Raw genomic sequence first — 25,033 nt, forward strand, 5'->3', positions numbered from 1 at the left:
ACCAACTACTATCTTTTTTTTTTTTTTTTTTTTTTTTATACTTTGTCGCTGTCTCCCGCGTCTGCGAGGTAGCGCAAGGAAACAGACGAAAGAAATGGCCCAACCCCCCCCCCCCATACACATGTACATACACATGTCCACACACGTGTATACATACCTACACAGCTTTCCATGGTCCACCCCAGACGCCTCACATGCCCTGATTCACTCCACTGACAGCACGTCAACCCCTGTATACCACATCGCTCCAATTCACTCTATTCCTTGCCCTCCTTACACCCTCCTGCATGTTCAGGCCCCGATCACACAAAATCTTTTTCACTCCATCTTTCCACCTCCAATTTGGTCTCCCTCTTCTCCTCGTTCCCTCCACCTCCGACACATATATCCTCTTGGTCAATCTTTCCTCACTCATTCTCTCCATGTGCCCAAACCATTTCAAAACACCCTCTTCTGCTCTCTCAACCACGCTCTTTTTATTTCCACACATCTCTCTTACCCTTACGTTACTTACTCGATCAAACCACCTCACACCACACATTGTCCTCAAACATCTCATTTCCAGCACATCCATCCTCCTGCGCACAACTCTATCCATAGCCCACGCCTCGCAACCATACAACATTGTTGGAACCACTATTCCTTCAAACATACCCATTTTTGCTTTCCGAGATAATGTTCTCGACTTCCACACATTTTTCAAGGCTCCCAAAATTTTCGCCCCCTCCCCCACCCTATGATCCACTTCCGCTTCCATGGTTCCATCCGCTGACAGATCCACTCCCAGATATCTAAAACACTTCACTTCCTCCAGTTTTTCTCCATTCAAACTTACCTCCCAATTGACTTGACCCTCAACCCTACTGTACCTAATAACCTTGCTCTTATTCACATTTACTCTTAACTTTCTTCTTCCACACACTTTACCAAACTCAGTCACCAGCTTCTGCAGTTTCTCACATGAATCAGCCACCAGCGCTGTATCATCAGCGAACAACAACTGACTCACTTCCCAGGCTCTCTCATCCCCAACAGACTTCATACTTGCCCCTCTTTCCAGGACTCTTGCATTCACCTCCCTAACAACCCCATCCATAAACAGATTAAACAACCATGGAGACATCACACACCCCTGCCGCAAACCTACATTCACTGAGAACCAATCACTTTCCTCTCTTCCTACACGTACACATGCCTTACATCCTCGATAAAAACTTTTCACTGCTTCTAACAACTTGCCTCCCACACCATATATTCTTAATACCTTCCACAGAGCATCTCTATCAACTCTATCATATGCCTTCTCCAGATCCATAAATGCTACATACAAATCCATTTGCTTTTCTAAGTATTTCTCACATACATTCTTCAAAGCAAACACCTGATCCACACATCCTCTACCACTTCTGAAACCGCACTGCTCTTCCCCAATCTGATGCTCTGTACATGCCTTCACCCTCTCAATCAATACCCTCCCATATAATTTACCAGGAATACTCAACAAACTTATACCTCTGTAATTTGAGCACTCACTCTTATCCCCTTTGCCTTTGTACAATGGCACTATGCACGCATTCCGCCAATCCTCAGGCACCTCACCATGAGTCATACATACATTAAATAACCTTACCAACCAGTCAACAATACAGTCACCCCCTTTTTTAATAAATTCCACTGCAATACCATCCAAACCTGCTGCCTTGCCGGCTTTCATCTTCCGCAAAGCTTTTACTACCTCTTCTCTGTTTACCAAATCATTTTCCCTAACCCTCTCACTTTGCACACCACCTCGACCAAAACACCCTATATCTGCCACTCTGTCATCAGACACATTCAACAAACCTTCAAAATACTCATTCCATCTCCTTCTCACATCACCACTACTTGTTATCACCTCCCCATTTACGCCCTTCACTGAAGTTCCCATTTGCTCCCTTGTCTTACGCACCCTATTTACCTCCTTCCAGAACATCTTTTTATTCTCCCTAAAATTTACTGATAGTCTCTCACCCCAACTCTCATTTGCCCTTTTTTTCACCTCTTGCACCTTTCTCTTGACCTCCTGTCTCTTTCTTTTATACTTCTCCCACTCAATTGCATTTTTTCCCTGCAAAAATCGTCCAAATGCCTCTCTCTTCTCTTTCACTAATACTCTTACTTCTTCATCCCACCACTCACTACCCTTTCTAAACAGCCCACCTCCCACTCTTCTCATGCCACAAGCATCTTTTGCGCAATCCATCACTGATTCCCTAAATACATCCCATTCCTCCCCCACTCCCCTTACTTCCATTGTTCTCACCTTTTTCCATTCTGTACACAGTCTCTCCTGGTACTTCCCCACACAGGTCTCCTTCCCAAGCTCACTTATTCTCACCACCTTCTTCACCCCAACATTCACTCCTCTTTTCTGAAAACCCATACTAATCTTCACCTTAGCCTCCACAAGATAATGATCAGACAACCCTCCAGTTGCACCTCTCAGCACATTAACATCCAAAAGTCTCTCTTTCGCACGCCTGTCAATTAACACGTAATCCAATAACGCTCTCTGGCCATCTCTCCTACTTACATAAGTATACTTATGTATATCTCGCTTTTTAAACCAGGTATTCCCAATCATCAGTCCTTTTTCAGCACATAAATCTACAAGCTCTTCACCATTTCCATTTACAACACTGAACACCCCATGCATACCAATTATTCCCTCAACTGCCACATTACTCACCTTTGCATTCAAATCACCCATCACTATAACCCGGTCTCGTGCATCAAAACCGCTAACACACTCATTCAGCTGCTCCCAAAACACTTGCCTCTCATGATCTTTCTTCTCATGCCCAGGTGCATATGCACCAATAATCACCCACCTCTCTCCATCAACTTTCAATTTTACCCATATTAATCGAGAATTTACTTTCTTACATTCTATCACATACTCCCACAACTCCTGTTTAAGGAGTATTGCTACTCCTTCCCTTGCTCTTGTCCTCTCACTAACCCCTGACTTCACTCCCCAGACATTTCCAAACCACTCTTCCCCTTTACCCTTGAGCTTCGTTTCACTCAGAGCCAAAACATCCAGGTTCCTTTCCTCAAACATACTACCTATCTCTCCTTTTTTCACATCTTGGTTACATCCACACACATTTAGGCACCCCACTCTGAGCCTTCGAGGAGGATGATCACTCCCCGCGTGACTCCTTCTTCTGTTTCCCATTTTAGAAAGTTAATACAAGGAGGGGAGGATTTCCGGCCCCCCGCTCCCGTCCCCTCTAGTCGCTTTCTACGACACGCGAGGAATACGTGGGAAGTATTCTTTCACCCCTATCCCCAGGGATAATATACATATATATACACATATACACACACACACACATACACACACATACGCACATACCCACACACACACACACATACATATACATACATATGAAAAATGTAAGAAACAATTTAGAAACAAACTTTTAGCTTGAAATGAATGAAAAAAAATGAATGTCACATAATGGTTCAACCTCTGGCTATGGAAAAGGAAATGTACAATTTATTCACACAAACGTAAATAGCAGTTCTCATCAATTTCACCACTGTATCAATAAGCTTCAATGTCTAAGCTACATTTTTCTCCAACTTCACTATTTTCTTGTCAAAAACACCATGCATGAAAACTATCACTCCATTAACACAACTATAAACATTTACTTCCCCTTTAAAAGTTCTGGGGAAGTCTGTCTCGATACACTGCGGCGAGGCGACGCGACGCTGACACAATCACTGTCACAATATCACTTCTGCCTCCTCAAGTCAATCTCTCAGCCACAGTGCAGGCCTTCATCATATATATATATATATTCATTCATATATATATATATATTCCTTAAGACGTTAAGAGTTGGGAGGTTCTCTGGAAGACGCTTCCTATGTTGACAAGTTTGATGCCGTCATCAGCTATGGCGTTGAGAGCGGTGGTAACGTTCTCGAGCGCCTGGTGCTGATTCAACACTCTCTTCACTTTGCGAAGGCGTCGCTTTATGTAGTGATGACAGGCAACGGAGGGCTTACATATGCTACTATCTACAAACAGTAAAACACCAACAAAACACATAAACTGTAAAGTTCTCTCTTATACTATTCGCCATTTCCTGCATTAACGAGGTAGTGCTAAGAACAGAGGACTGGGCCTTTGAGGGAATATCCTCATCTGGCCCCCTTCTCTGCTCCTTCTTTTGGAAAATCAAAAAAACAAAACAAAACAAGAGGGGAGGATTTCCAGCCACCTGCTCCCTCCCCTTTTAGTCACCTTCTACGATATGAAAGGAATACATGGGAAGTAATCTTTCTCCCCTATCCCCAGGGATAAAACACTAAGCATAACAACAAAACAAATACACACAAATACCCCAATTAGCATTAAGCAACCACGCTTTCAACTCATTGTTACACTCCACATACAACAACAATTGGAAGCTACACTCCCCAAACAAACATGTCACACTTTTCCCTCTTAACTCTGAACATCATCCATCCCTACAACATGACAAGCACATCCCACGACCCTTCATGCCATGATGCAACTACCACAACAAAGACACCATCCATGTACTTTACAATTGCCCGGCACTCTCTGCACTAGACAAACACATAGCTACGTTTCATGAAGTATGGTCTCAACCTTAGCCTAACCCAATCAATTTACAGACTAGCCTGAAGAGAATGAACAGTTGGGTTGCCTGCAGACCAACTGCCATTGCCAGGATTCAAACATATAACTAAAGCATATGTTATATGAGGATATTCCCTCAAGGGCCCAGTCCTCTGTTCTCAACGCTACCTCGCTAATGCGGGAAATGGCGAATAGTATGAAAGAAAAAGAAAAATGTTTATTCAATACTTACAAATTTGCTTTTTCTTGGTATGCGAGGTTTACCATCATTAGCCAAGTCTTCTTCAAGGATGCGCCTTGCTCGGGCTTCCTCTTCTCTCTTTCGCCTCAACATTTCTTCTTTTTCAGACATCTGACGCTCCTTTTCTAACTACAATGAAATTCTATATGTCATAAACATAAAAATACTAATAAAACTATACAATTCCTGATATTTCTCTACTACAGCTTTAAGACAGTCTAAGCCATGCTTAAATTACACATCCTTAAGACAGACACTTCTTCAGGGAGAACTACTCACCTCCTACCTTCCTAATTGCACTTGTCTTACTTTCCCAATAAAAATCTCTCATTGTAATCAGTAACTTTCCATTTATCCCAAGCATTGAGAGAGCCTTCATAAAGTAACTATTCTAATGCTTTCTTCAGATCCATATTTGTCAATTAGGTTATTCTCTTTCTTAAAGTATTCCTCACACATTCTTCAGTAAACACCTGGCCTACATGTGTAACCTCTATCTCTTCTGAAACCATGCCGCTCCTCCCATATCAGATTCTCTGCATGAAACGTTTCCCTCTCAATCACCATTCCCGCTTTACTTAGGTATTTAGGGGCAGGCAACCATCAATCAAGGAGGCACTACTACTACTACTAGGTAACAGGAGAGTGAGTGATGGTGGCACAGAGCCAACACAGCCACACAACAGTGGCTGTCAAGTTACTCTCTCTAACCTAAGCCGGTCTTTCTTTACTAACACACATACATGTGGGCTGCTGGCATTTAGTCCACAAACTCATAGCCATCTGACACTAAACACTCAATAACGTATCATTATGACTCTCTAGTCTTAAGGACTTAATTCTTAACTATTGGTTACCTTTCCTACCATGGAATCACCCATTTTTCAAGCTGCTTAAAAAATGCATCTAATTTTAGAATTTCAAACATATTCTTATTCCTAGAAAAAAAAAAATCAAAAGTATATTTTGTACACTAATTTCGTTGTGTCAAAGATTTCTAGATGTTTTGGCAGAAGGTAAAAATTGCAGAAGTAAAGCCCAAGAGTCAAGTGAATCACCAATGCACATCTTACCTCTGAACTACATCAAAAACATGAATGCCAATTATCATCAGGTTTTATCTTATATAATAAACCATTCTTGTTACAGTCAACGCGATTCACAGATATTTTTCTCAGAACAGCAAAATTATGTTTGTAAAATTACCAACCACACCAGGCTGATGCAGTGTTGTTAAAGATCAAGCAAGCACTGGCAGCACTGCCTTCACTTTTGCCATCTTTCATGTGTAATGCACTAAAACCAAAGCTCCCTATCTACAACTATGCTAAACAGACCTTTCCATGGATTACCTGGATGCTTCACATGCCCTGGTTCAGTCAAATGACAACATGTTGACCACAGCATACTAGATCATTCCAATACACTCCATCCCTTGCACACATTTCATCCTCTTGCATGTTCAGCTGCTGATCACTCAACATCTTTTTGACTCCACCCTTCCATCCCAAACTTGGTCACCCAGTTCTCTTTGTTTCCTCCACTTGACACATATATCCTCTTTGTCAACCTTTCCTTACTCATCCTCTTCATATCTCCAAACCATTTCAGCACACCCTATTCAATCTTCTTATTACCACACATCTCTCTTACCCTTTCATTACTTAATCAAACCACCTCACACTACACACTGTCCTCAAACATTTCATTTCCAACACATCCATCCTCATCCACAAAGCAATATCTATAGCCTATGCCTTGCATTCACATAATATTGTTGGGACTATTATTCCCTCAACCATACCCAGACAACATTCTCTCTTTCCACACATTCTTCAGAGTTCCCAGAACCTTCGCTCCCTCCCCCACACTATGAATTACTTCTGCTTCCATGATTCTATTCATTGCCATATCCACTCCCTGGTATCCAAAACAATTCAATTCCTCCAATTTTCTACATTCAAACTCATATCCCAACTAACCCATCACTCAACACTGCTAAACCTAATGACCTTGCTTTTATTCATATTCACTCTAAACATTCACCTTTCATACAGTTTTCCAAATTGAATCACCAACTTAGGCAGTTTCTCACTTGAATCCACCAACAGTGCTGTATCATAAGCAAACAACAACTGACTCACTTCCTAGGTCTTCTTATCCCCCATAGACTGCATACTCTCCCTTCTCTCCAAGACTCTTGCATTTACTTCCCCAACCCCATCCACAAACAAATTCAACATGTATGGTGACATCACACACACCCCTTCCACACACACAAACACATATGAATATATATATCTATTTATCATACTTTGTCGCTATCTCCCTCATTAGCTAGGTAGCGCAAGGATACAGACAAAAGAATGGCCCAACCCACCCACATACACATGTATATACATACACGTCCACACACACGCATATACAACCTATACATTTCAACATATACATACACAGACATATACATATATACACATGTACATATTCATACATGCTGTCTTCATCCATTCCCACCGCCACCCTGCCACGTGTGCGCTAGGGAGAGTTAGGAAAAGACAACAAAGGCCACATTCATTCACACTCAGTCTCTAGCTGTCATATGTAATGCACTGAAACCACAGCTCCCTTTCCACATCCAGGCCCTGCTTCAATCCATTGACAGCATGTTGACCCCAGTATACCACTCTACTCCTTGCATGCCTTTTACCCTCCTGCATGTTCAGACCCAGATTGCTCAAAATCTTTTTCACTCCATCCTTCCACCTCCAATTTGGTCTCCCACTTCTCATTCCCTCCATCTCTGACACACATATCCTCTTTGTCAATCTTTCCTCACTCATTCTCTCCATGTGGCCAAACCATTTCAATACACCCTCTTCTGCTCTCTCAACCACACTCCTATTATTACCATACACCTCTCTTACCCTTTCATTACTTACTCAATCAAACCACCTCACACCACATATTGTCTTCAAACATCTCATTTCCTACACATCCACCCTCCTCCGCACAATCTTATCTATAGCCCATGCCTTGCAAACCATATAACATTGCTGGAACCACTATTCCTTCAAACATACCCAATTTTGCTCTCTGAGATAATGTTCTCGCCTTCCACACATTCTCCAAAGCTCCCAGAACCTTTGCCCCCTCCCCCACCCTGTGAATCACTTCCACTTCAATCTGCTGCTAAATCCACGCCCAGATATCTAAAACACTTCGCTTCCTCCAGTTTTTCTCCATTCAAACTTATCATTTATCATTATTATGCTTGATTGCCATTTCCCGCTTCAGCAAGGTAGCACCAGGAAACAGATAAAGAATGACCCATCCACTCATATACACACATATATATACATAAACACCCATACAAGCACATATACATATATATACACATATACATACACACAAACACATACAAATTATATATATATATATATATATTTTTTTTATTTGCTTTGTCGCTGTTTCCCGCGTTTGCAAAGTAGCGCAAGGAAACAGACGAAAGAAATGGCCCAACCCACCCCCATACACATGAATATACATACACGTCCACACACGCAAATATACATACCTATACATCTCAATGTACACATATATATACACACACAGGCACATGCACACAATTCACACTGTCTGCCTTTATTCATTCCCAACGCCACCTCGCCATACATGGAATAACATCCCCCTCCCCCCTCATGTGTGCGAGGTAGCGCTAGGAAAAGACAACAAAGGCCCCTTTTGTTCACACTCAGTCTCTAGCTGTCATGCAGTAATGCCCGAATCACAGCTCCCTTTCCACATCCAGGCCCCACAGAACTTTCCATGGTTTACCCGACGCTTCACATGCCCTGATTCAATCCATTGACAGCATGTCGACCCCGGTATACCACATCGATCCAATTCACTCTATTCCTTGCCCGCCTTTCACCCTCCTGCATGTTCAGGCCCCGATCACTCAAAATCTTTTTCACTCCATCTTTCCACCTCCAATTTGGTCTCCCACTTCTCCTCGTTCCCTCCACCTCCGACACAAATATCCTCTTGGTCAATCTTTCCTCACTCATTCTCTCCATGTGCCCAAACCATTTCAAAACACCCTCTTCTGCTCTCTCAACCATGCTCTTTTTATTTCCACACATCTCTCTCACCCTTACATTACTTACTCGATCAAACACATACAAATATATACATATATTCTTTTTTTCATACATATTCGCCATTTCCCATGTTAGCGAGGTAGCATTAAGAACAGAGGACTAAGCCTTAGAGGGGATATCCTCACTTGGCCCCCTCCCAATTAACTTGTTCCTCAACCCTACTGAACCTAATAACCTTGTTCTTATTCACATTTACTCTCAGCTTTCATCTTTCACACACTTTACCAAACTCAGTCACCAGCTTCTGCAGTTTCTCACCCGAATCAGCCAACAGCACTGTATCATCAGCGAACAACAACTGACTCACTTCCCAAGCCCTCTCATCCACAACAGACTGCATACTAGCCACTCTCTCCAAAACTCTTGCATTCACCTCCCTAACATCCCCATCCATAAACAAGTTAAACGACCATGGAAACATCACACACCCCTGCTGCAAACCGACATTCACTGGGAACCAATCACTTTCCTTTCTTCCTACTCGTACACATGCCTTACATCCTTGGTAAAAACTTTTCACTGCTTCTCACAACTTATCTCCCACACCATATACTCTAATTAATACCTTCCATAAAGCATCTCCATAAACTCTATCATATGCCTTCATCAGATCCATAAATGCTACATACAAATCCATCTGTTCTTCTAAGTATTTCTCACATACATTCTTCAAAGCAAACACCTGATTCACACATCCTCTACTACTTCTGAAACCTCACAGCTCTTCCCCAATCTGATGTGCTGTACATGCCTTTGCCCTCTCAAACAATACCCTCCCATATAATTTCCCAGGAATACGCAACAAACTTATACCTCTCTAACTTGAACATTCACCTTTATCCCCTTTGTCTTCATACATAGATACATAAGACAGACAGATATGCAAAGCATGTAGTAGCAAAAAACAATATTGTGAAAAAAAAGAACTACTTGATGAGTGCTTGGAACTAGTCCCCAAGTATCACAAAATCTCCTTGAAGGTGGTCTCTTTCTCACTGTCTTACATGCTAGGAACCCAAAATACATTCTGAAAAGCAGTGATCCAATTACAGAACAAAACAAAAATTTCTGTTAAATTCCAAACGTACCTTCCTCTGCTTTTCCCTCTCCATTTTTTCAAGACCTTCACGGATCCAAGCTGGAAGTTTTTTCCTCTGTGCAGCATCCAGTTGAAAGTCTGCCTCTTTGGTACCCATTCGATCCTGATCCGCAGAACCAACTTGAAACTCCCTTCCTCGTCTGTCCCTCGCATCATTCACTACATAGTCACCTTGGCTAGCATCACCTCCCATTACAGGCCATCCATATTCACCCTATTTGAAAAAAAAAAAAATCCACATTCAAGCCTTATTATTCAGATTTGGTCTTTTTTCATGTTTATAGCAATGGATATAAAAAGACTATAGAACATTGTATGATGAGAGAATAAAAATCAGTCATCCCTCAAGTTACAAAAATTATATCTAATTTCACTTTAAACATATATTTGCGACTGACTCAAAAATATATCATAGTAAGTAAAAAAAAGCAAACCAAGATTACGATAAAGGAAAAGCATGTTATGCTACAATGCAACTTTACACAAAACGTAAAAAACTAAAGATTCTGGAAGTTTTTCCATACTTGTTCATCATTTCCCACACTGGCATGGAAGCACCAGAAACATTAAAAGAAAAGTCCTAATATGCTCATATCCATTTTCTAGCTAGCATGTGTTGTTATCCAAAACCATGGCCCCCTCTCCATAACATCCCCTACAGATGTTTCAATGATTTCTCCTAGCCACTTCACTTGCCGTGGTCCAGTCCACTAACAACACATCATCCCCTATAAATCATCAATTCGCTCTAGCCCTTGCACACCATACATCCTTTAGCATGTTCACACCCCCTAGCACTCAAAACCTTCTCTCCATACTTCCATCTCCAATTTGCTTTCCCCCCTTGTCCTTGTCCCCTCCACTTATGATGCATACATACTCTTTCACTCCATACATCCAAACCATTTTAGCACATCCTCTTCAGTCTTGTCAAATATACTCATCTTACCATCAAAACTCTCTTACCCTATAATTTCTTACTCATTCAACCCTCCACACACCACATATTGTCTTCATACACATAATTTCCAATATATTCAACTTTTTCTGCATTTTATCTTTGAAGTTCACTTGTGCATCCATACAACACTGTTGGGACTACTTCAATCACACCCATCTTTCCACAAATTCCTTGCTACTCCCAGGACTTTGGCCCCTCATCAATCGCATGTTGCACTTCAGCTCCCATGGTTTCATTCACTGAAATGTCCACTCCAAGGTATCCAGAACACTTTACTTCCTACAAAATTTCCCCATTCAAACTCACACCCCCAAACTATCCTCTGTCCCTCCATTGCAAAACACAATAACCTTGGTTTTCTTCACATTTACCCTAAACTTCCTCAATTCATACACCATCTAACCTTAGACATGAAGTTTTGCATTTCTTTACTCAAATCTGCCAACTGCACTGGGTAGTCAGTAAAAATTAACTGACTCATCTCATGCACCAATATCCCTGCTAGACTGCAGACCTACTTATTGCCTTATAACCCTTGCATTCACTTCCCTCACCACACCATCAATAAACAGACTTAACAACCAAAGTGACATCACATCTCTGATGCAGACCCATCTTCATCTGGAACTATTCATCCTTGTCTCTATCTACTTGCATACATGCCTTACTCCCATAACAACTCTTCACTGCTTTTAACAGCTTTTCAACCCCCACATATCTGTAACATCTCTCAAAAAAGGATTTCTATCAACCCTATCATATACTTTTTCCAGATGTATTAATGCCACATACAAATCCCTCTGCTTCTCTGTAATTCTCACACACATTCTTCAATGGCCTGTGTAGTGTCTAAGGTAAACCATGGAAAGGTCTGTGGGGCTGGTTGTGGATAGGAACTGTGGTTTCAGTGCATTAAACATAACATCTGGAGAATGGATGGTGGGGGATGCAGTCTTCTTTCATCTGTCCCTGGCATTACCTCACTAATATGAGAAACTGTGGTCAAGTATGAAAAAAAAAAATATACAAACACCTGATTCACATATCCTCTACCACTCCTGAAACCACAATGTTCCTCCCTGATATGATGCTCTGTGCATTCCACCACCCTCTCAATCACCATTCTCCAAGGTGAACTAAACAACCTTGTACCTCTGTAATTTGAAAATCAAACTTTATCCCATTAGCATTCCACCAATTTTCACACAACTCACAGTGATCCACACATACTGTACACTGAAAATCCTAACCAACCAGTCAACAATACAGTTATCCCCTTTCTTAAGAAATTCAGCATCAATACCATCCAATCCATGTGCCTTGCCCCATTTCATCTTACAAAAGGCTTTCACCACCTCTTTTCACCAAATTACTTGCCAAGACTCTCTTACTTCACTGAACTCCCCAACCTAACATCCAAGATCTGCCACTGTATCATCAATCACTTTCAACAGTCCTTCTTACTACTCATTCCTCTCCCTTTCACCTCATCTTTGCCTGTCATGACTTCCCCATTTACTGATGTTCCACTCTGTTCTATTGTTTTCCTTACACTATTAACCTTTCTCTCTTAAGTCTGCTAATCTTGATTCAACCCAACTCTTATTTGCCCTCTTTTTTCAGCCCCTACACTTCCACTTTACCTTCTTCCACTATCTCTTATGCATCTTCCATCACCCCCATCCAGACCAATAATGACCATTAACTTCTTTTCTCTTTCACTGGCTAATGAACCTCATCATCGGACAACTAACTACCCTTTCTTACATGCCTATCTCCTACCTACCTATTTATCATGATCATTAACTCTTTTCTAAATTTTCAAAGGGTGGATCAGGTACAGTGCAAAAGCCTCTAAAAACCTTTCATACACAGCAATAACACAAGCCTAGTGCTTTAAAGCGAACAATGTACTTACCACCTGCATAAGTACATTGTACATTTTCACTCTGCGCATCCTTGCTGATCTACCAAAGAATACCTAAAGTCTCCATTCACACCATGTGTCAATACAAGTAGTCAATATAATGGAGAAGCACAAAATTCATTTCAAAGCAGGAATAGTCAGAAGATATCCCCTAATCTTAAATCATGCAATATGTGAAAGAACTGACTGCATCAATTACTACCAAAATTCTTCCAGAGACCACATACACAACCTTAATAAATGGAGAAAATCAAACGAAAATAATAATTAACTGATGTCAGCATAACTATACAATCAAATCGAGTCTTCTTAAACATAACTATGAAAGGAATCATGTGCGAGCACAATAATTACATCTTAATGTAAAAGATAAACCTTCAACTTGGGTTGCAGATTAGCCCTTCAAGGTTCAACTATATACAACATACGAAAGTCATTCAAGAATATGAGTAAATAAACCACTTTTACAATTTTCCTTCCCACATATAGAAATCAATGATTCCCACTAAAGGCACAATGAGTTAATATGCCTTATATCACACATAACTTTAATGAGCCTATAAGAACCTTCGAAGTTCAGTTACATAAAAATCACTCGAGGTGGGAAGACTCATCATGCACTCTCGTCTCAGCACCACATAAGTATAACAAGATAAAACTTTTGGTAAGACTTGCATAGCAAAGACAGATAACTATCATATTTGCACATATAAAGACATCATGAACAGTGATTCTAAATGTAATATTACAGCAAAACTGGATCTCCAAACAATGCAAATTCAAATGAAAGGAAGGAACACTTGCTGGGTATGTGTTCAGTTTAAATGGTGGCAGCGTGCAAAAATGTAAATGCCTCAGCATCACGCCAAGATTGAAATATCTAAAATGTGCTAGGTTTATACGACTGGTTTTTTTTAAATGGCTCATAACCATTTTGGAAATGTTTCAATTTTTACTAATATTCTGACATGTTTAGAAGAATCTTTCCTACCAATATTATGTCTAATAGAAATCTCACATTCATTTGAAAAAAAAAAGGGGGGTGTTCATCAGAAGTGTTACCTTTACCTTTTATATGCTAGATAAGAGTGACTTTTCTGAGCCTAGTGCAACTCAGCTAAAGAATTAAGAAATCATAGGCACTTCAAACAGGCACAGTTTTTATATGATCACATACTAGAACCAGTCAGCCCAGATTTCTAGAGCAGAATGTGTCTAAGTTATCAATGGCCTTGGAATGTAACGATGAAGGTGCGAGAGGGAGTTTTACACTTGTAGGATCCCATCTCCTGAACAATTTCTATCATAAAATCCCATCATAATTCTCAAAATTATGTATGCTTTTTGTATTAACCATGTCTTCTGCCATTATTTTCCATTCGTGGACCACTCTTATGCTATAAAAGTTGTTCTTTTCATATTCTTTGACAAGTTTCTTGCTTAATTTTGTTATTTCCTCTGGCTGCTCTACTCTTGCATCTCTTGTAAGGTCACACCTTACTCTTCTCTCTTCCAAGGTGGGCAAATCAAACTTAAGACATACATTTGTTTGTTTACCTTTTAGATAATTTCTCACTCATAAAACAGAAACTCACAATGCTTCCTCAGAAATCTTATAAACTCTGCATTCATACCCTTTAGTTCTATCAGCACTTGAAATCTCTGTCCATTACTTAATATATAAACAAATCAAAAGGTTTTCTCTAAAGGCTCTTTGCACACATACACACAACTGAGTTTTATGTGATCACTTCTGTAAGTCAGTTGTTGTTCGCTGATGATACAGCGCTGGTGGCTGATTCATGTGAGAAACTGCAGAAGCTGGTGACTGAGTTTGGTAAAGTGTGTGAAAGAAGAAAGTTAAGAGTAAATGTGAATAAGAGCAAGGCCAGATCCACTCCCAGATATCTAAAACACTTTACTTCCTCCAGTTTTTCTCCATTCAAACTTACCTCCCAATTGACTTGACCCTCAACCCTACTGTACCTAATAACCTTGCTCTTATTCACATTACTCTTAACTTTCTTCTTTCACACACTTTACCAAACTCAGTCACCAGCTTCTGCAGTTTCTCACATGAATCAGCCACCAGCACTGTATCATCAGCGAACAACAACTGACTCACTTCCCAAGCTCTCTCATCCACAACAGACTTCATACTTGCCCCTCTTTCCAAAACTCTTGCATTCACTTCCCTAACAACCCCATCCATAAACAAATTAAACAACCATGGAGACATCACACACCCCTGCCGCAAACCTACATTCACTGAGAACCAATCACTTTCCTCTCTTCCTACACGTACACATGCCTTACATCCTCGATAAAAACTTTTCACTGCTTCTAACTACTTGCCTCCCACACCATATATTCTTAATACCTTCCACAGAGCATCTCTATCAACTCTATCATATGCCTTCTCCAGATCCATAAATGCTACATACAAATCCATTTGCTTTTCTAAGTATTTCTCACATACATTCTTCAAAGCAAACACCTGATCCACACATCCTCTACCACTTCTGAAACCACACTGCTCTTCCCCAATCTGATGCTCTGTACATGCCTTCACCCTCTCAATCAATACCCTCCCATATAATTTACCAGGAATACTCAACAAACTTATACCTCTGTAATTTGAGCACTCACTCTTATCCCCTTTGCCTTTGTACAATGGCACTATGCACGCATTCCGCCAATCCTCAGGCACCTCACCATGAGTCATACATACATTAAATAACCTTACCAACCAGTCAACAATACAGTCACCCCCTTTTTTAATAAATTCCACTGCAATACCATCCAAACCTGCTGCCTTGCCGGCTTTCATCTTCCGCAAAGCTTTCACTACCTCTTCTCTGTTTACCAAATCATTTTCCCTAACCCTCTCACTTTGCACACCACCTCGACCAAAACACCCTATATCTGCCACTCTATCATCAAACACATTTAACAAACCTCCAAAATACTCACTCCATCTCCTTCTCACATCACCACTACTTGTTATCACCTCCCCATTTGCGCCCTTCACTGAAGTTCCCATTTGCTCCCTTGTCTTACGCACTTTATTTACCTCCTTCCAGAACATCTTTTTATTCTCCCTAAAATTTAATGATACTCTCTCACCCCAACTCTCATTTGCCCTTTTTTTCACCTCTTGCACCTTTCTCTTGACCTCCTGTCTCTTTCTTTTATACATCTCCCACTCACTTGCATTTTTTCCTGCAAAAATCGTCCAAATGCCTCTCTCTTCTCTTTCACTAATACTCTTACTTCTTCATCCCACCACTCACTACCCTTTCTAATCAACCCACCTCCCACTCTTCTCATGCCACAAGCATCTTTTGTGCAATCCATCATTGATTCCCTAAATACATCCCATTCCTCCCCCACTCCCCTTACTTCCATTGTTCTCACCTTTTTCCATTCTGTACTCAGTCTCTCCTGGTACTTCCTCACACAGGTCTCCTTCCCAAGCTCACTTACTCTCACCACCCTCTTCACCCCAACAGTCACTCTTCTTTTCTGAAAACCCATACAAATCTTCACCTTAGCCTCCACAAGATAATGATCAGACATCCCTCCAGTTGCACCTCTCAGCACATTAACATCCAAAAGTCTCTCTTTCGCACGCCTGTCAATTAACACGTAATCCAATAACGCTCTCTGGCCATCTCTCCTACTTACATAAGTATACTTATGTATATCTCGCTTTTTAAACCAGGTATTCCCAATCATCAGTCCTTTTTCAGCACATAAATCTACAAGCTCTTCACCATTTCCATTTACAACACTGAACACCCCATGTATACCAATTATTCCCTCAACTGCCACATTACTCACCTTTGCATTCAAATCACCCATCACTATAACCCGGTCTCGTGCATCAAAACCACTAACACACTCATTCAGCTGCTCCCAAAACACTTGCTTCTCATGATCTTTCTTCTCATGCCCAGGTGCATATGCACCAATAATCACCCACCTCTCTCCATCAACTTTCAGTTTTACCCATATAAATCGAGAATTTACTTTCTTACATTCTATCACATACTCCCACAACTCCTGTTTCAGGAGTATTGCTACTCCTTCCCTTGCTCTTGCCCTCTCACTAACCCCTGACTTTTACTCCCCAGACATTCCCAAACCACTCTTCCCCTTTACCCTTGAGCTTCGTTTCACTCAGAGCCAAAACATCCAGGTTCCTTTCCTCAAACATACTACCTATCTCTCCTTTTTTCACATCTTGGTTACATCCACACACATTTAGGCACCCCACTCTGAGCCTTCGAGGAGGATGAGCATATATATATATATATATATATATATATATATATATATATATATATATATTCTTTTCTTTCTTTTAAACTATTCGCCATTTCCCGCGTTAGCGAGGTACTGTTGAGAACAGAGGACTGGGCCTTTTTTGGAATACCCTCACCTGGCCCCCTCTGTTCCTTCTTTTGTAAAATTAAAAAAAAAAAAAAAAAAAAACGAAAGGGGAGGATTTCCAGCCACCCACTCCCTCCCCTTTTAGTCGCCTTCTACGACACGCAGGGAATACATGGGAAGTATTCTTAATCCCCTATCCCCAGGGATAATATATATATATATATATATATATATATATATATATATATATATATATTTTTTTTTTATACTTTGTCGCTGTCTCCCGCGTTTGCGAGGTAGCGCAAGGAAACAGACGAAAGAAATGGCCCCCCCCCCATACACATGTACATACACACGTCCACACACGCAAATATACATACCTACACAGCTTTCCATGGTTTACCCCAGACGCTTCACATGCCTTGATTCACTCCACTGACAGCACGTCAACCCCTGTATACCACATTGCTCCAATTCACTCTATTCCTTGCCCTCCTTTCACCCTCCTGCATGTTCAGGCCCCGATCACACAAAATCTTTTTCACTCCATCTTTCCACCTCCAATTTGGTCTCCCTCTTCTCCTCGTTCCCTCCACCTCCGACACATATATCCTCTTGGTCAATCTTTCCTCACTCATTCTCTCCATTTGCCCAAACCATTTCAAAACACCCTCTTCTGCTCTCTCAACCACGCTCTTTTTATTTCCACACATCTCTCTTACCCTTACGTTACTCACTCGATCAAACCACCTCACACCACACATTGTCCTCAATCATCTCATTTCCAGCACATCCATCCTCCTGCGCACAACTCTATCCATAGCCCACGCCTCGCAACCATACAACATTGTTCGAACCACTATTCCTTCAAACATACCCATTTTTGCTTTCCGAGATAATGTTCTCGACTTCCACACATCCTTCAAGGCCCCCAGAATTTTCGCCCCCTCCCCCACCCTATGATCCACTTCCGCTTCCATGGTTCCATCCGCTGCCAGATCCACTCCCAGATATCTAAAACACTTCACTTCCTCCAGTTTTTCTCCATTCAAACTCACCTCCCAATTGACTTGACCCTCAACCCTACTGTACCTAATAACCTTGCTCTTATTCACATTTACTCTTAACTTTCTTCTTCCACACACTTTACCAAACTCAGTCACCAGCTTCTGCAGTTTCACACATGAATCAGCCACCAGCGCTGTGTCATCAGCGAACAACAACTGACTCACTTCCCAAGCTCTCTCATCCCCAACAGACTTCATACTTGCCCCTCTTTCCAAAACTCTTGCATTTACCTCCCTAACAACCCCATCCATAAACAAATTAAACGACCATGGAGACCTCACACACCCCTGCCGCAAACCTACATTCACTGAGAACCAATCACTTTCCTCTCTTCCTACACGTACACATGCCTTACATATATATGTATATATATGTATATGTCTGTGGTGATTCATGTGAGAAACTGCAGAAGCTGGTGACTGAGTTTGGTAAAGTGTGTGAAAGAAGAAAGTTAAGAGTAAATGTGAATAAGAGCAAGGTTATTAGGTACAGTAGGGTTGAGGGTCAAGTCAATTAAGGTAAGTTTGAATGGAGAAAAACTGGAGGAAGTAAAGTGTTTTAGATATCTGGGTGTGGATCTGGCAGCGGATGGAACCACGGAAGCGGAAGTGGATCATAGGGTGGGGGAGGGGGCGAAAATCCTGGGAGCCTTGAAGAATGTGTGGAAGTCGAGAGCATTATCTCGGAAAGCAAAAATGGGTATGTTTGAAGGAATAGTGGTTCGAACAATGTTGTATGGTTGCGAGGCGTGGGCTATGGATAGAGATGTGCGCAGGAGGATGGATGTGCTGGATATGAGATGTTTGAGGACAATGTGTGGTGTGAGGTGGTTTGATCGAGTAAGTAACGTAAGGGTAAGAGAGATGTGTGGAAATAAAAAGAGCGTGGTTGAGAGAGCAGAAGAGGGTGTTTTGAAATGGTTTGGGCACATGGAGAGAATGAGTGAGGAAAGATTGACCAAGAGGATATAAGTGTCGGAGGTGGAGGGAACGAGGAGAAGTGGGAGACCAAATTGGAGGTGGAAAGATGGAATGAAAAAGATTTTGTGTGATCGGGGCCTGAACATGCAGGAGGGTGAAAGGAGGGCAAGGAATAGAGTGAATTGGATCGATGTGGTATACCGGGGTTGACGTGCCGTCAGTGGATTGAATCAGGGCATGTGAAGCGTCTGGGGTAAACCACGGAAAGCTGTGTAGGTATGTATATTTGCGTGTGTGGACGTATGTATATACATGTGTATGGGGGTGGGTTGGGCCATTTCTTTCGTCTGTTTCCTTGCGCTACCTCGCAAACGCGGGAGACAGCAAAAAAAAAAAAAAAAGTCTGTGTGTGTGTGTATACATGTATATGTTGAGATGTATAGGTATGTATATTTGCGTGTGTGGACGTGTATGTATATGCATGTGTATGTGGGTGGGTTGGGCCATTCTTTCGTCTGTTTCCTTGCGCTACTTCGCTAACGTGGGAGACAGCGACAAAGCAAAATATAATAAAAAAAATAATATATATATATATATTCATGTACATATTCATACTTCTTGCCTTCATGCATTCCTGGCACCACCTCACCCCACAGGAAACAGCACTGCTGTAAATTTTGCATAATAAATACATATAAATATATACCCTAGCCTGAGCCAGGTACCCATTCTATCAACCAACTCCTTGGGGTGGATGAAGAGCTGGGTTGACTGTAAACAGACTGCCATAACAAGAATTCAAACCTAGAGCTTCACCCTGGGTGGCCTGTGAATGCGTTACAGATTGGAACGCTAACTGCTACACCACGGGAGTCCATAAATATATCCATATTCCAACTCTACCCATAATATCCCTCACCATTTCTTCTGTACACACCTCTCAAAGTCTTACCAAACATTCCTTCAATGAACAAACATCTCTCTCACCTTACCACTAAATACCACTTAATAATGCCTTGAAATATATGCCTATTTGATATTTCTCATATCCTGAATAATCTACAGCTAAAGAGTAAGACAGCTTTATGAAGGTTTCATATAATATACTAAATGAAACAAGACAAAAACATGCCTGTTTGTATCTAAGACAACAATGCAATGACCCTCTAAGTAACTCTGCCTTCATGAGTATTGCAATAAACATATGGCAAAGTCCCCCAGCTAATAAAAGTTCCCATACAACAATCTAGCAATGGTATGAAAATATGAAAGCGCACTGTTTTCTTAACCAATAGTACAAAAAAAGTAATGTGCCTAGCATTATGTTTAACTGCCTTTCATTTCCGACACTAAGACCAGGTAAATACACCTTGAACACCTTCTTGCAACCATAAGTAGAGTAAAACTTTGACTTCAAGTTTAGCACTGAAGCATACATCTACTTAGCTAAAGCAAGTTGATATGATCATACATCCAACAGCATTAAAATTGGAATGGCATGGGCTAGACCATCTCAACATGGTTGCAGCATATGATCATCTTCCAAAATCTCCATATATATAATGCATTAATCAACATCCCATTCAGCTTGCTCATCTGATGTCTAAGAACCTTGACTTTCACTTTCTTCATTGTGTACAAACCATTAAAAAAATTCTAAAACACATCAATGTTCCTTTTCATCATCAATGAGACAACAGCTGAGATACGAACACCTAAAGCGCAGTGCTGGATACGAGGAACAGCATCCAATACGCACCTGCATTGCTATGCCCTGGGTGGCTGAAAACTCATTACCATACACGGTATATCCTGCCTGGCTTACGTCTTTGCCGCTATACTGATGAGTAACGACATCTTGGCTGGCTGACGCATTTTGGGAATACGAATCTACTGGCCAGCCCCAACCCCAGCCCATCCCAGACTGAGTTGGTGCCCAATCTCCACTCCAACCTGCCCAAGCGTCTCCTGCAACAGAAAAAAAATCAGTGAAACAATTATTCATTCTTCATATGACTAGTGAGAGGGTCAAAGAGAATGGTTTGGTAAACAAAGAAGAGGTAGTGGAAGATTTGCAGAAGATGAAAGCCAGTAAGGCAGTGGGTTTGGATGGTATTGCAGTGGAACTTATTGAAAAAGGGAAAGACTGTGTTGTTGATTGGTTGGTAAGGATATTCAATGTATGCATGGTTCATGGTGTAGTGCCTGAGGACTGGCAGAATGCATGCACAGTGCCACTGTACAAAGGCAAAGGGGATAAAGGTGAATGTTCAACTTACAGAGGTATACATATGTTGAGTATTCCTGGGAAATTATATGGGAAGGAATTGGTTGTGAGGGTAAAGGCATGTACAGAACATCAAATTGGGGAAGAGCAGTGTGGTTTCAAAAGTGGTAGAGGATATGTGGATCAGGTGTTTGCTTTGAAGAATGAATGTGAGAAATACTTAGAAAAACAGATGGATTTGTATGTAGCATTTATGGATCTGGAGAAGGCATATGATAGGGTCAATAGAGATGCTTTATGGAAGGTATTAATTAGAGTATATGGTGTGGGAGGTAAGTAGCTAGAAGCAGTGAAGAGTCTTTATCAAGGATGTAAGGCATGTGTATGAATAGGAAGTGAGTGGTTCCCAGTAAATGTCGGTTTGCAGCAGGGGTGCATGATGTCTCCATGGTTGTTTAATTTGTTTAGGGATGGGGCAGTTAGGGAGGTGAATGCAAGAGTTTTGGCGAGAGGGGCAGGTATGCAGTCTGTTATGAATGACAGGGCTTGGGAAGTGAGTCAGTTGTTGTTCACGGATGATACAGCACTGGTGGCTGATTCAGGTGAGAAACTGCAGAAGTTGGTGACCGAGTTTGATAATGCATGTGAAAGAAGAAAGCTGAGAGTACATGTGAATAAGAGCATGGGTATTAGGTTTGGTAGGGCTCAGGGATAAGTTAACTGGGAGGTAAGTTTGAATGGAGAAAAACTGTAGGAAGTGAAGTGTTTTAGATATCTGGGAGTGGATTTAGCAGTGGATGGAACCATGGAAGTGGAAGTGAGTGACAGGGTGGGGGAGGGGGCAAAGGTTCTGGGAGAGCTGAAGAATATGTGGAAGGTGAGGACATTATCTCAGAGCAAAAATGGGTACGTTTGAAGGAATAGTGGTTCCAACAACGTTATATGGTTGCGAGGCATGGGCTATAGATAGGATTGTGCAGAGGAGGGTGGATATGTTGGAAATGAAATGTCTGTGGATAATATGTGGTGTAAGGTGGTTTGATCGAGTAAGTAATGAAAGGGTAAGAGAGATGTGTGGAACTAAAATGAGTGTGGTTGAGAGAGCAGAAGAGGGTGTATTGAAATGGTTTAGTCACATGGAGAGAATGAGCGTGGAAAGATTGACAAAGAGGATATATGTGTCAGAGGTGAAGGGAACGAGAAGTGGGAGACCAAATTGGAGGGGGAAGGATGGAGTGAAAAAGATTTTGAGAGATCGGGGCCTGAACATACAGGTGGGTGAAAGGCATGCAAGGAATAGAATGAATTGGAACAATGTGGTATACCGGGGTCAACGTGTTGTCAATGGATTGAACCAGTGCATGTGAAGCGTCTGAAGTAAACCATGGAAAGTTTTGTGGGACCTGGATGTGGAAAGGGATCTCTGGCTTCGGTGCATCATGCATGACAGCTAGAGACTGGGTGTGAACGAATGTAGCCTTTGTTGTCTTTTCCTAGCTCTACATCACATGAAGGGGGGGGGGGGGGGGGGGGGGGGGGGCTATTTCATGTGTGGCAGGGTGGCAACAGGAATCAATGAAGGGAGCAAGTATGAATATGTATGTATGTATATGTTTGTGTATGTGTATGTATGTATACACTGAAATGTATAGGTATGTATATGTGCGTGTGTGGGCGTTTATGTATATACACGTCTGTTCCCTTGCGCTGCCTTGCTAACGCAGGAGACAGCGACTAAGTACAATAAAAAAATAAAATGAAAATCACACTAACCTATTACAACAATGATATATGATTACTATTCCCCAATTGAAAGAGACAATAAAATGCAAGCACATTTTTGTCATCACTCACAATAAAGAAGTAATATTTTTTCATACTTCATCACCGTCACACGCATTAGCAAGATAATGCCAGGAACAGAAAAGAAAGGCAAAATCCACCCACATTCATTCTCTAGCCATCATGTGTGATGCACTAAAAACACAGCTCCCTAACCACAATCAGGCCCCGTACACCTTTCCATGGTCTAGCCAAAATGCTTCACATACCCTGGTTCAGTCCGCTAACAGCAAGATGACTCCAGTATACTGTACCACATATTTCCAAATCACTCTATCCCTTGCATGTCTTTCAGCCTTCTGCTTGTCCAGGCCCCAACTGCTCAAAATCTTTTTCACTCCATACTTCCATCACCAATTTGTTCTCCCCTTTCTTGTTCCCTCATTCATTCTCTCTATATGTCCAAACCATTCCAGTACACTGTCTTCAGCTCTTTCAACCACACTCTTTCCATCACCACTCTTACCCTTTCATTAGTTATGTGATCAAACCACCTTACACTACATACTGTACTAAAATATTTCATATAAAACACATCCTCCCTCCTCCACACAGCCTTATCTGCAGCCCATGACTCACATCCATATAATATTGTTGAGGATGCTATACTTTCAAAAATACCTATTTTTGACCCTACACATAATGTTCTCTCTTTCCACATATTCTTCAGTATTTCCAGAAACTCCTGTAACTTTCTTAAAAGAGGCACAGGTTGGAAAATCAGTTGATAAGTGAGGTTACTCTGTGAATTTCCATACACTTTATATCATAATCTACACATAACCAGGCTCAATGCATGTCTCAAATGTCTTATCAAATATATGGACAAAAATCAGCATGATTTAACCATAATCATTACTAATGAAGAACTTCAAAATACCATCATTAAAATAAAGTACCACTATCAAGTTACACTAGGATCTGACCCCATCCAGAAAAGTTGCAACCCACCATTCTGCTGTTCTGTACAGTTGGTAGTGGGTCCTTTGTCATCTTCAATCTCCATATCCATCTCCCCTCCACCAGCAGTAGAATCTTCTGCTGCCTGACTTGGTGTACTGGTGACAGGGGCTGGAGACTGCTGTATTGGCTGCACATGATCCTCAGGAGTTGTCTCCTTCATCTGAATCCATTGTTTAGCTAGAGCTGCCCAGTCCACTGTTGATGCTATTAGACAGAGTTATGATAAAGTATAAATGATAAAATATAAAACATCACCAGAGCTATTCTGGAGAGATATAAATGATCATCACCTAATTCCCATTACAAAAATAAAAAACTTTTATCTAAATCCATAACTTCCTAAACTGGAGATCAGAAAACACTGTCTGAGGATACACATATGGATGTCTTTACAAATACACGAATCATCTCCCTCAACATGAAGCCATCATCTTATGAAGTGTGAAACCTCACTGAATCAAATACAAAAGTCTACGATCTAACAAAGCCAGTTAAAAGATCCCACACGGTTCCATAAAAATGTTATAAAGTACATGGAATGAATAATTCACCTTATAAGTCTCTGCT

At 41.2% G+C, this 25,033-nt stretch overlaps 1 protein-coding gene across 7 annotated transcripts in view; it reads right to left on the reverse strand.

Annotated features, from left to right (window-relative positions):
• LOC139764502 (uncharacterized) overlaps nucleotides 1-25,033 on the reverse strand; it is a 50,797-nt gene that overhangs the window by 15,379 nt on the left and 10,385 nt on the right. For 4 of the 7 annotated variants that reach the window (XM_071691121.1, XM_071691117.1, XM_071691122.1 and 1 more), the window contains 4 exons: nucleotides 24,455-24,670; nucleotides 21,194-21,402; nucleotides 10,153-10,377; nucleotides 4,896-5,033 (listed from right to left, as the gene is read on the reverse strand). In XM_071691121.1, the coding sequence (XP_071547222.1) occupies nucleotides 4,896-5,033; nucleotides 10,153-10,377; nucleotides 21,194-21,402; nucleotides 24,455-24,670 (788 nt within the window). The remainder of the gene's footprint in view (nucleotides 1-4,895; nucleotides 5,034-10,152; nucleotides 10,378-21,193; nucleotides 21,403-24,454; nucleotides 24,671-25,033) is intronic. The other 3 variants (XM_071691123.1, XM_071691119.1, XM_071691120.1) reach the window with 1 other exon arrangement.

This window comes from Panulirus ornatus, chromosome 50, assembly GCF_036320965.1.
Source record: "Panulirus ornatus isolate Po-2019 chromosome 50, ASM3632096v1, whole genome shotgun sequence".
Taxonomy (NCBI): domain Eukaryota; kingdom Metazoa; phylum Arthropoda; class Malacostraca; order Decapoda; family Palinuridae; genus Panulirus; species Panulirus ornatus.